We start from the raw sequence: 13,947 nt of genomic DNA on the forward strand, positions 1-13,947 counted from the left end.
CTTCGTACAAGTGAGCTCTATTGAACTAGTCTATAATTAGGTCATCGTGGGAGAATTGACATAACTCTTCCTTGAGGAATCCAATATTGATCACACTTGTGGGGTTAGAAAGAGAACTCAGAGAGCTACTACAGGATGCAATTTCAGAACTTGGAGATCTGAAATTACAGAGTTACAGTCATTTCAAGATCGAGCTCCTAAAATCAAGAAAATGTGATATGAGGAAGTTTGATGACAAGGATCCGGTAAATTGGATACTACAGATGGAGCAATATTTTGATCTACATGAGGTGAAACTATTACAAAAGGTACATATTACATCTTCATATTTAGAACCGGATCAATTTTTATGGTATAAATGGCTTTGTTCTAGTAAACCACTTGTTACGTGGTAAATTTTCACAGAGGAATTGATAGCACATTATGAGGATACAAAGAGAAACACCTTCTTTAGCCAATTGATAAATCTCAGAAAAAAGTGTTTAATGGCAGAGCACATTGAGAACTTTCAAAAATTGACTATAAGTGAAAACGATATTCCAGATAAGCAGAGGATTGATGTCTCCAAAGGGACTTTAAAGGATAGAATTCAACATGAGGTTCATCTTTGGGAACCTGATTCATTGGAGAAGGGATTTAGGTTGGCAAGAAAAGTTGAAAGCAAAATAATGGCAACAAGGAAGTCTACCCCTCACAACTATAAATATGGAAGTGTTGTTTCTCCTAGCCTTCCACAACCTACAAGGTTGACACCATAACAATTGGAAGAAAAAAGAGCAAAAGGGCTTTGTTACAATTGTGATAACAAATACATTAAAGGTCATAAGTATGCTGAGAGGAAATTATTTTACATAGAGTGTGAAGAGGAAGAAGAAAAGGATCAAGAAACATCAAAAGAAGAGGATATACACCAGGAACCAACCCTAGAGAAAGAAGAAAGGAATCCAACCATATCTTGTAAAGAATTGGAAATAATTACCACTCCTCAAACTCTCAAGATAGAAGGACATATCAAGAAAAAAAAGGTTCAAGAAGTTAAAGATCACATCGAGAAAGAAGGAATGAATCCGACCATATCTTGTAATGCATTGGTCGGAATTACCACTCCTCAAACTATCAATATAGAAGGACATATCAAGAAGAAAAAGGTAAAAGTGTTGATTGATTCGGGTAGTACCCATAATTTTATTCATTGTAAGATAGCCAAGGAATTGAATTGCTTCCTATATCCAGCACCAAAGTGTCAAGTGATGGTTGCAAATGGAGGAACCATAAATTTCTTTGGAAAGTGCCATAATATCAAGCTATCCATGGGAAAATATGTATTTAATAGCCCAATGCTTTCCATTCCAATGCGTGGTGCTAAAGTTGTACTAGGTGTCCAATGGCTACAATCCTTGGGTATAATAGCTTTTAATTTTCAAGAACATCTCATGACATTTTCTCTGGAAGGAAAGGAAGTTGAATTAAGGGGTATCATAGGGAAGCCGGGAAAGATAATCAGCTCTAACAGACTGACAAAGCTTCTAAAGAAATAAAAATGAGGCGTAACTACACAATTATGTTCACTAGAGGTTCCCACATTGAAATCATCTATTTCTCCATATCTCCAAAAAGTCTTGGACAATCATTCCAAGATATTGGAGACTCCCAAAGGCCTCCCACCTATTTGTGATCATGATCATTTTATTCATTTGATTCCAGGAAGTGTTCCTCCAAACATCAGGCCTTACATATATCCCTATGCCCAAAAGGGTGAAATTGAACGTATGGTTGCAGAAATGCTAGAGGCTGGTATAATTCAACCTAGTCAAAGTTCTTCCTCTGCTCGAGTAGTATTGATGCACAAGAAGGTTGGGTCATGGCGCATGTGTTCGGATTATAGAGAGCTCAACAAACTCACTATTAAAGATAAACTTCCCATTTCTGTCACTGATGAAGTATTGAATGAATTGCATGGATTAATTTACTTCTCCAAGTTGGATCTTCATTTAGGATATCATCAAATAAGAATGAAGACTGAAGACATTCTGAAAGAAACATTATTAAAGAAAGATGCATTTTCATGGACTCCAGAAGCAACGAAGGCCTTATAACATCTTAAAGAGGCAATGTGCCAAGCACTGGTCTTAGTTACGCCAGACTTCACAAAAACCTTTATTGTGGAATATGATGCATCAACAAATGGAATTGGTGATGTTTTAACGCAAGAAGAAATACCCATTTCTTTCGAAAGTCATCTAGCCAAAGGAAAGTATTTACACAAAGCTATTTATGAGAAGGAAATGTTGGTAAGACTACATGCACTTAAGAAATGATGACCTTACATAATGAGAAGATCCCAGTTCAAACAATATTGCCAGAACTTGAAGAGGAAGGAAAAATCATATTGGAACCTGGAGTAGTCATAGAAACAAGAACCCGACAGCTACGAAATCGATCAATTTCAAAGTATCTCATCAAGTGGAAGAACTTACCCGCTGAATATTCCACATGGGAGGACATGAATTTTACACTGAAGCAACCATAACTACTCAAGCATTGAGGACAACACTTTTTGAAGGAGAGGGGCATGTTAGGTCCTTATACTACTCGTGTAACCCCTTATTGTTATTAGTACAACCCCCTTATTATATTGTTGTGACCATGTAGTCCCCATATTGTTATTATTGTGCCACATAACAACCCCCTATTATTATTATTGTGCCCTTACATTATTATTGTTATGTCAGCTCTGATTATATTATGACCTCTTAGACTCCTATATATAGAAAGGAGGTCTTTTCATTTGTATCATCCAAGAATTGTTCAATTGTGTAATGTAAAGGAGGTTGCACCCTCGAAGAGGCTTATTTCTAAGGCGTGTATCTATTTTTTCTATATTTTTGTGAGCTAGTTTCATAACACTTACCAAGATGGGGTATAAAGGAGGAAGACTTGGTGTTGGCCAAGGAATGACTCAACCATTGGAGGTGGTATAAAGACCTCGATTTGTAGGTTTGGGATGTACCGAAGGAGAGTTCTCAAAGGTGTTAGAAGCTTCTAAGACATTGTTGAAACTTTTGAGGAAAGAGAATGATTGGAACAAATCACCATCCTCCCGTGAGAGGGAACATTGCAAAAGAAGAGCTAAGGAAAGCTCTCATCACCAGAATTGCACCAGAGACAGCCATGAGAGGTATAAAAAGTCTCAACATTCTAGAGTTCATTTTGATTACAAACATATTTTTAATTATGAGAAGAAATCATGGCGTAGAAAACCATGTAGTTTTTGTTGTTTACATAACCATGTGGTTGCTAAGTGCTAGAAGAGAATGGTTGCACGAAAAAGGATGAGGTGTGAAATGCCTTCTCCACATCAGGAAAAGAAGAAGGTTAAGCAAGTCTAGAGGAAGAATACTTTTTGCAGTCATTGCAACAGAGGTGGACATCAAAGAGCCACATGTTGGAGGCTCCATCTAGAGAAGTGTCTCAAGGACAAAGTGCTCGTATAAGAACGAGTTGGAAAGGTTCTTCAACAAACGAATATGCTACAGGGAGATGATGACCCATTCACTTTCATGAGCGAGAGATGGTTTTTCTAGATATGGTAGCTTGTCATGGCCGAATTTTGTAAATCATGCATTGCAATTTAAATTGTAAAAGTGATGATGTGTTTTCTATCGCTTATTAAAGCAACGATGAGGTTTTGGCCTTTGATTGATAGACGAGGTATTGATTTCTATCCTGATGTAAACTTGACCAGAGAGTGCGTGTTATAAACTCTTGGAAAGTAAGGGGATGCTTGGGTAATGATTGGTCATGTAATTAGGCATGTAGTTTTAAAAGATTGTACTATACGTTTGTAGAGGATGCAAGTGTCGGCTCATTGCTTATGGCTCCAAAGAATAAAGGAGAAGGAGAAGGAAAGGTGACTTGTCAGGACACTTGTGGTGTAGACGATGTACACAGTTGTTGCAGATTATGTTCATGATTTTGGAGGACCAAAACCTTCTCATTGGGGAGGAATGAACCAGGTGGCTCCAGACACGCTCAGATTCAAGACAGGGCTCATAATAGCTCAAAAATAAAAGTAACTGGGTTGCTCCAATACTAGACCCAGATCGTAATTATCGCATCCCTGATTCTAATGGTGTGAATAACACTCAAATCTGAGTTTGTATGGTCAAGTGATTTGCGGTCAAAGTTTTAGTCAAACTTGGCCAAGTGGTAAGATTAAGGAGGCTACAAGTTGACTGGGACTGGAGCATGTAATCTAGCTCTTGAGAATTGGCGAAATTGTAGCACGATTAATTTGTCCTATATCCCTTATTTTTGGGTTGGTGAATTTTAACTAATGTGTTACATATATATAATAAAATTAAAAAGTAAAAGGGGGCAAGTCGGGCCCATAAGACCCACCCATCCCACAATGGTCAAATGATATTAAAAGTCAAAGTAATATAGGGTGGAAGGTGGCCAAACCCCACCATCCCCGGACAACATATAACACATAACAATGGAACGTCGGAACCGCCACATGGCAGAGCATGTATGGAGGGGGAACGGGGGGGCTCGAACTTTCCCGATCGACAAGGGTCGGCCCACGATGGGCGGTCCCATATTTAACAATGAAAACCCTTAGCTCTTACTAAGTCGAAAGTCAAACAAACCGCGTGCCATAATTAAACATTGCCTCAAAAAAACGCTAAGGTGTGGGGTCAGCAAGGTTGGAACCCCTGACCTCCCTGTACTCTGTCTAACCGTTACACCAGGGATGACGGCTTTGTAAAGTCTGCCACCCGACCACTACTTAAGCTACCATTTCTCATATGCATAGGGCAGTGACCGACGGGGGATAGAACCAACAATGAAACCATGAGCACTTGAGAAGGCGAAACCATGAATGAGAATATTAAGATGTCGAGAAAGATTCCCTTGAGGGCCAGAGATTCCAGTGACATAATTTGGCAAGTGGATAGTCATTTTTGCATGTTTTCTCACTAGGAGTCTAACTGTGCAGTCAAAATCTCCATCTGAGCAGCAGAACTGCAGGTGTCCAGTAGCAAGGAATCTTTGGGGGAATCTTCAAGATTCTTGAGGGTCCAAAATTTGATGATGTTAGAATTGGACAAGTTTACAGTTGATTTTGTACCACTCATCGTCGGGAATTCAGTGGTGCAAGCCATTTCAACAACTGATCTTTTCATTTTTTGGCCACCACCGAAAGTGGAGGTATATGATACGGTTATGTCATGTTTTTCTTCTATTTTTCTAAGGTGATGTTGTTGTTGTTGAAATCCCTGATTACCATTATGTTGATGGATACTCATTTGAGTGAGAGTTCTTATAGGTAGAACGTCTCGTGGAGAGACATGCCACTCAGGTTGATGGTATTTGTCATTGTAATGACAAATAATATGCCATGTACATCATCATCATCTGTAAAATTAAATGAAGCAGCCTTCACACTCTTGACACTAGGCCCTAGAGACTTAACCCACACTAGCTGAACTCCGTTATCAATGTGATTTTTTTCATGATTTGATGGTTTTCGTTATGTTTTATCTTCCTTAAAACATACACATGTGGTTGTTCAATACTATTTTATATGAAATTATGCTAACATCACATAAGTAAAATATCTTGGTTAATTCTGGTAGCTGAAGAGATCCAAATCATGGGAGAACTCAAGGTCTCAACCAACACCAACTCTTGAACCTTCATAATAGTTCTTAGAACAACCAAAAATGTGGTTTTAAGGTGACCACTAACTCTTGAACTATCAATTTAGTTTCTTGAACAACTCTGAATCTAGAAGTGCTCGTTCACAAACAACGCATTTAAAAAAATTGAACTCTCTCTTGCTACAACTCTAGATTTAACTAGTACAGGTTGTGGCTCAGTGGATCTCTAACTCAGGTTCGCTTGACATCTTCGAACTTGGAGTAGACCATTAACAATTCCCCCTTTGTCGGATAAAGGGTGATAATTTTTTTCCATAACTGCAAGGCTCTTCAATACTCTTGAACATATCCGCGATATGACATGTAAATCTTCTTGGCTATTTTCGACCAATCCCAAGAAGAAATCCATCCAAAATTTGGTTTATCTCTTAAAGTATTCTTCTTGGTTTGAATGGCGATTGCATTTTCCACAATTACCACACAGGGGAAGATCAAAACACCAATCTTTCACATGTCCAACCTTGTCACAATGTTGGCACCAATTAATTTGTTTTGGAACAACACCATCTAGAAATATAGCACTTTGAAATTGTATAGGTTTAGCAAAATCAGAAATATGAAAACATACATCCAATACATCCTTGTTATAACCCAAACCAGTTCTCTGTTTTTTATTTGTAATCTCTTCCCACGATCTTATAAAATTTTGGGAACTGCAGTTTTCACATCTATATGCAAATGACTCTCATATATAGTTGCTTGAATATGATTTTCTGCTACATCCAAAGTTTCTCTTGAAATGGCTTCATTACTCTTCGACTGTTGTTGGGAATTAAGATCGTCACGATATACTTGAGACTCAATCTGGAGAAATTCAACTGTCTCCAACGCATCATGTAAACAGACTGTAATATCAACAAGACTTGCTTTGCTGATATTTACAATTTCATCAGCAGTAGAATTGATGAGATTGTTTAAAATTTCTAATACATTCTTAATTTGAGCCATTTTACTCAATCTCAGGTGTCGGGTTCGACCGAAAATGCACTCGTTTTACAAAATAATTTCAACTTTAACAACACAAATCACAACATGTAACAGACAACTAAAAAACTTCCTGGCCAAAATGTAACAATCTCTACTGAGTAACAAATCAGTTGACAATCATACTTCAAGCAAAATCAAAAGATCATCAATGCTGGGAGGTTCTTTAATTAGTTCGTCGTCATCCAACAAAGGTTTTCTTGTAACAATAATTTAACAAAGGTTTTCTTGTAATAATAATTTATCGTTAATTGCAACTTCTTCATGATGCCTTACACTTGTAGCATTAGAAACATTGATGACATTCTATCGCAGATTTCCGCAGTGAAAAAACTATTCAATTTCACTCCCCGGGTAGCAGTGACACTTCACAGTTCAATATGGGAGCAACAATACCAATGAGCCAACACAAATATCTGCACTGTAATTTCTTTACTCCAACCCAAATCTTGATGCCAAATTTTTAATAATAAAAGTTTATAATGCCAACTCTGCCAAACATACTCAACCATAAAATTGCAATAAATTTAAAATTCCAATTTTATCGACCTTCATAACTTCTTGAAAATGTTAACATACTCAAACTCATGACATACTGACATTACTCTATTCTTCATCATCCAAAACTATCTCAGGGATCAATGCAGAGAATAGCTCTCACATCAATAATATGCACAACTTTATATCAAATATTAGAAATGAAATTGTTGTTCATTGATAGGCCAAAATCAAAGTCAACACAATAGATCAAAGACGGGTAGGTACAAATGAATGGTGTGTGGTCCTGTGTACTCGTAACGGTCAAACAAAATCGACGGTTCAGAGTAGTTCTCAATGTATCCAAAGGTACCTGACATCACGTTTCTTGTCGAAATTTAACAGGCGAGGTGGTCCCGGGAGGAGGTTTGTCAAAATTTCTCATCACTTAAATCAACGGTTCAAATTTCTTACAGCATCACTTATTCCTTATGCTAGAAACCGCTCAAGTGCTCCTGCGCAGGGGTTAAATTTGACGCCCGTATGCCCGTATTTAGCTTTTTTACCCGTAAAATATGTTTTAATTTCAAATCTCCACGTCATGTGTAACTTGCCATTAATTTTTAAAAACGTCATATTGACGGGCATGTTTAAAAATTAAAAGTTAAAAAAAAAATTATAAATTATATATATATACATATATATATATATATATATATATATATATATATATATATATATTTAACATTACAAGTTACGTTATATATTTTTTATACCGTATAATCTCCGGCAACTTGCAAGTTTAGCATTTACGGACAAAGGACAGTGACCGCGGCACAGGGCTGGGCATAAGAAGTTTCAAAGAGGACCCACTTCGGCCTCACTATAAATGCTAGGAATTTTCTTTGCAGTTGCCTTGGCATTTTCAGTCATGCTATGGACATTTGTACAGCTATATTTAAGGGGAGCAGGCCTTTATTTACCCCCTTCAGAATATAATTCAAGGCAGAGAGACCCACAAAGCAATTCATCAAAATTAGAGGTGCGCTGGCTTCAATAGGTGTAAACATTGCCAGTGATCTGATAGGAAGGTTGTTGATGAAAATAAAAGACACAAGCATTGCAGCGCACAAGGTGTTGTTTGCAAAGAGGAGTTTCAGAGAGTTTTCAATCCATTTAAACAAAATAGAGCCCATTCTATTAGAGTTGTGGAAGAGAAACATTCATGGGTCTTCAAACTCTCTAAGAGTTCCGCTAGAAGACTTGCAAACACAGCTGAACAATGCCTCCAAGCTCATAAACACATATACTTCAGGGAGCTGGATGTATTTGTTTCTCAAGTGCAGGATTCTGCCAGATGAAATGAAGGAAATCACTCAAGGAATAGAACGGTCTTTGAATGCTCTCAGGATTGTTACTCTGGACGTTTCACTGGAGATCAAGGAGAAAACAGTTGCTCTGTGTGAGACCATGAGGAACGCGGAGTTCCAGGGGGAGGTTGGAAGCGAGTCCCTTGCAAGTGAGATTGAGAGAGAAATGAAAGAGATGCACAGTGACAGCCAACAAGTGTTGCAGTTAATTGTACAGGTGGCCAACGCCATGGGTGTGCCCACAGACCAGTGCTTTCTACAGTCTGAGATTGAAGTTGTAAGAAAGAAGAAGGAAGACCTCGAGAATGAGAAACAGAGGGCCGAGGCTTACATGCTTGATCAAATACAGGAATTTCTAGGTAGGTCTGGTATTGTTTCTGCTCCATTCTCTTCTCCTGATTACCAGTCTGTTGCGCCTTCACATTTCTGTTGCCCACTGGAGGACACAATAATGGAGGATCCAGTGAATTTGGAGTCGGGGATTACTTATGAAAGATCTGCCATCGAAAAGTGGTTTGAGAGTGGCAACACTACATGCCCTGTCAAGAAATGCGAGCTCATGACTAAGCATTTGACTCCTAACCGCAGTCTGAGGGAGCTCATACAGGAGTGGAAGGAGAACAATGCCAAATTCAGATTAGAAAATGTAGCAGAGACATTGGTCTCACCTAGAGGAGGTGGTGATGAAGAGATAGAGGCAGCCCTCGTAGAGCTCTGTAATTTATGCCAGGAAAGGAGCTCCTTCAGTCAAATAATTGAAGAGAAAAATTTGATCCCCAAACTATTAGCATTAACATCGTTTCAATGGGAGTCAATTCAACTCAAAGCAATGGAATGCTTATGTTATCTTGCAAGACAAGACAACAGCAAGGTAAGAACTTTTCTTGTCCGTGCTAAAATTTCAGAACATTGTTAAGGTTGGTCCTGGGATTTAGCAGTTGGTTACGGTTTTATATCGTATTAAATCAGGTATACATAGGAGCAAGGCCCAATAAAAAACAGGAAACCCAGGCCATCAAGCTTGTCTTGGTTGCTTATTCCTTATTGCCCATGATTTTTTATTTTGTGTCATCTCTGAATTGCTTATTTTATTTATAAAATCATTGGAATCAAAGCCTTTTCACACATCGAAGACCATGCCATTTGGCCTTTCAACATTTTCTTTTCTTTGGGAAAAGAAATACCAAATTCTCTCCCCCCATTTTCAAAAGATTCAATTTATAAAACAGTAATGTTTAGTGTGGCTTTTCCCACCATGACCAAATCTTCAATGGATAGAAAATTTCATTTTCTTTGCTTTGGGAAAAGAAATACCAAATTCTCTCCCCCCATTTTCAGAAGATTCAATTTGTAAAACAGTAATGTCCAGTGTGGCTTTTCCCACCATGACCAAATCTTCAACGGAATTGAAAATTTCCGGCTTCTCTGGAGCAGCTTTGAATTCAAAGGGTGGATTCAGACCAGTGCGACTCATAATTAAGGAAAACAGAGGTCGATTTGGTCATCCTGAGATTTTGAAACTGGTAGTCCCTGAGTCGCCCCCTACGAGGGGCGCGGTCCATTCTTTATTCATATATTTCAGTTGGCACCCACCAGGCTTTTTTACTGAAGTAAAAATAATAATAGTTCTATGAAATTCTCTTGCGCTGCCCAGTGCTCGCCAAGTTACGAGACCCTACATGAACACAAATTATTGTACAGTGAAAAGTTTATTCCAATGAGAATTTATAATGTGAAAAGTTTATTCCATTGAGAACCAACTGCCCCTTAATCAACAATGCACATCATTATATTTATTTATTTTTATAAATAAATGCACATCATTATATTGATTTATTTTTATAAGTGTGACCAAATGTTTAATTAATATTCAAGATATATTTTTGGTTTGAAAATTATTTCACAACTATTGTTCTTTTAATGGGATTAACATGGTAGTGACTCAAATGGAAAACATGGTATGTGTGAGTGAATTATTTTTGTCAAATTTGTTGCAACAATATTAACATTCATTATTTTCTTGTGAAAGTAATTATGAATATATATTTTTTCACTTCATAATATTATTTTTTGTTGTTTCAATATATATTTCCCATCTATTTTATCACTATTTCCATTTTAAACAAAAAAACTCAGAACATTTGAACAATCTGGAAAATTTGCAAAAACATTTGATCAGCAGGTCTCAAAACAAAGTGTAGCAATGAGACTTGAGCTGAATGGTACAACAAAGAACGAAAAAGTTGAACAATTATGAGTACAATTTGAAATTAGATTAAACTTGTACAAATAAATTTTAAAAGTCATATGATGGGAAGTTTAAAAATAAAAACATCATAAAAAAATTCCTTGACGGGTAGGGTCACCCATCAAATTTAACCCCTGCTCCCGTGGAGTTATTTATGGTTTTAAAGGAAACACATGTTGTGTCAACATGCGCTTGGATACTGGCATTAACAAACTGAAGACATTTGACCATTTCATTCAGTACATGACTCATACGTTTTCAACACACTGACAGTACTACGAAATTCATGTTGCTAATAACACCATTCAATGGTAATACATTCTTTGCATCACAAAACTGAAATGTCGTACTGATTCATGAATGTAAAACTGTATTTAAATAATATGGCTCCCCAAAAATTTCGACCAGTGATCAGCGACCAAATCAAATAGCACATCACGGATATGAGATTTATTGAAATTCACACATACCTATTTTTGTTAAAAAAAACTTCAAACATGTGCAACACGATTCTAGTTTCATGGAACTATTTCCCATAATTGAAGATGAATCATGATCATTCATTGCAACATGCTAACAAAACACAATAATGTTCTACTGCACCAACAATCCAAGAAACTTAAATTTTGTATCGAAGACTTCAAATAACAGTTCTGAAAAATTAAAATAACATATTGTCAACTCTGCAAGCCTTTTAACTCTGTCGACATCTTCAGGCACACAAGAAACAATGGTAAATTCCCATGCAAATCCAAACAATACCTATGCTCTAGAAATGTTGGAGACACCTTTGCAATTCAAATTCTGACTTTCTTATTGTGCTAGGATGGGTATTGTAACTTGATACTTGCTTTCTTTACTTTGTGTTGCTCGACCTCTGTCACATAGAGGGTATATTACACCCAACTACTCAAATTCTTTCAACTGGTTCTTCGTTTCACTTCCAATGCAGACGACTTTGACTGAAAAAAAAAAAGAGTTGAATTCCCAAAGTCGTCTAGCGTCCAGGGATCGAATGGAGAATTAGAACTGCTTCAATCTTGTCTTGCTCAAAAGTCAAGGATGGCCTTCAGTAAAACTGATCCACACATAATTATACTTCTAGCATTCACATTCCACACCGTAGTTTAACTAGGCAGGATCCAAAATCGCTATGTGTCTTCAACTTTCTAGTGGTGAATGCTATCTGACCTGTTCTTGCCATAGTTCGGCATCCAACCAAAATAGCAACCTTTCTAAAATACAAAGGCAACAGAGGAAGGGGGTCTGTTTACTCATCCATGGACACATTCAACTTTATGTTAATCCAGAAATCAATAATGGAATCCAATAGTGACTTTTTTGTTGAACGCTCTGCAACGTTAGCATAAAAGCTGACAATGACATAACATTGTTAATGCTATCTTCTTCTTGGAGACTAAAAAATAGTCCTTTTTCAAATAATCAAATTAGGATTCAACGCAGAGAAAACTAATATGTAGTCACTGTTAAACTCCAATGTATACCTATTTCGGATTATATAAATTGAATCATCACACATATCTAGCATGGCCTTTCAAAATTCATCAACACAAATAATTCAACGCATAATGCATATCTCACCATCATCTACATTCACATCCAAAAATATCTCACTCCTCCTTTCTCTCGATACGTTCCAAAGTTGTAATAGGATGAACCCTGCTTCTTCTAAGTTTTGCATTGTAATAATTCTCATCAATCGTTTACCCTTAGTATATAGAAAGGGAAAACCCTCAAAATCGATGGTCGTACCAACAAACAAATTTAACGCCTTTAGATCTCCTTCTTATGTACTTGACAACGACCATTGTTTATGCATCTATTCTATAAGAAGGCCATACAACCATGGCTCATTCTATTAAACGTAGCATATTAACCATGCTCTCATTCAATAGAGCATTTAACCTGCTCTGATATCACTGTTAGACAAGTTGAAAATAATTAATATTATTTTGTATTAATGGAGAAATGGTTACATAAGTTGTAATGTATCTCCTTAGTTTAGGATTTGTTCCTAAAGTTTATGAGTTTGTTTGCAACTACCTGATTTCTAGTGATGTACTTAATGATGTAATCTTTCATTCATGAATAGTAGAGTAGAGTGAACGGAGAGATTATCTTTGTTTGAGTGCAGTCTCCAGGTGAGATTAATTCAAATTTTACTTTTATCTTGGTATCAGAGCTCAAAGTAGGGATAGCCTTAATTTTTTTTAGGATGCATCATTGATTACAGAACTGTAGTGGCGCATTTGTAGAATCAGGTGGACTGCAGTAACACCTGAGGGCAGGTCTCAGATGACTGATCATCTCTGAGCGCAAGAAAGTGTTGGCACGGTTTTGACGCAAACAGTCCCGCCATTTTTGAGCGGAAAGAAGAGTTGGCGCGGGTTTTTAAGGAACAGCCGCGCCACTTGGTGTGGTTCTGAGGGTGATAAGCGCGCCAGCGTGCCAGAAATTACAATTGGCGCGGAAAATCCAGGATGAATAGCGCCAATTTCGTGCCTCGCGTATATTTTGTTTCTGGCGCGGGCATTTTGCTGTCAAAGGAGCGCCAACCTCTTTCTCTTTGAAAAGTCTGTAACTTTTGCAGATCGGAGTTTCCCGGTGGTGGCACTTTGAATTTCCGGCTCTGTTCGGTGGAAGCAGAGCGGAGTAGCCCGGTGGTGGCATATTGGAGTTCTTGATCTACTCGGTGGTAGAAAATCGGACTTGCCTGGTGGTGGCGCATTAGAGTTCTGGATCTGTTTGGTGGCATCAGATCAAACTTGCCCGGTGGTGGCGTATTGGAGTTCCGGATCTGTTCGGTGGCAGCAGATCTGATTTGCCCAATGGTGGCGCATTGGAGTTCCAGATCTGTTCGGTGGCAGCAGATCAGACTTGCCCGGTGGTGGCACATTGAAGGAAATGAGCTGAGATCGGGATCAGCCACACAAGAACAAGATTGGGATAAAAGGGAGACAAAAGCAAAGGTCATATTGAAGATGTCCGTCAAGGACAATGTTATCCCACATATTAGAGACTGTAAATCGGCCGCTGACATTTGGATGACCATTAAAAACCTATACCAGACGCAGAATTCAAACCGTGTCTTGTCACTCAAAGGCAAGTTGTTTGCATTGAA

General features: G+C 37.8%; 1 protein-coding gene across 1 annotated transcript in view; it reads left to right on the forward strand.

Moving 5' to 3' along the window:
• LOC149166440 (U-box domain-containing protein 13-like) overlaps nt 1-13,646 on the forward strand; it is a 43,460-nt gene extending 29,814 nt beyond the window's left edge. The window contains exons 2-3 of the mRNA XM_089430165.1: nt 8,197-9,428; nt 13,473-13,646. Coding sequence (XP_089286291.1) covers nt 8,197-9,428; nt 13,473-13,646 — 1,406 coding nt within the window. The remainder of the gene's footprint in view (nt 1-8,196; nt 9,429-13,472) is intronic.
• The last annotated feature ends 301 nt before the right edge of the window (nt 13,647-13,947 follow it).

Source organism: Pinus tabuliformis, chromosome 5_1, assembly GCF_031772625.1.
Source record: "Pinus tabuliformis cultivar Carrire ecotype Pingquan chromosome 5_1, CPIR1, whole genome shotgun sequence".
In the NCBI taxonomy this organism is placed as follows: Eukaryota; Viridiplantae; Streptophyta; class Pinopsida; order Pinales; family Pinaceae; genus Pinus; species Pinus tabuliformis.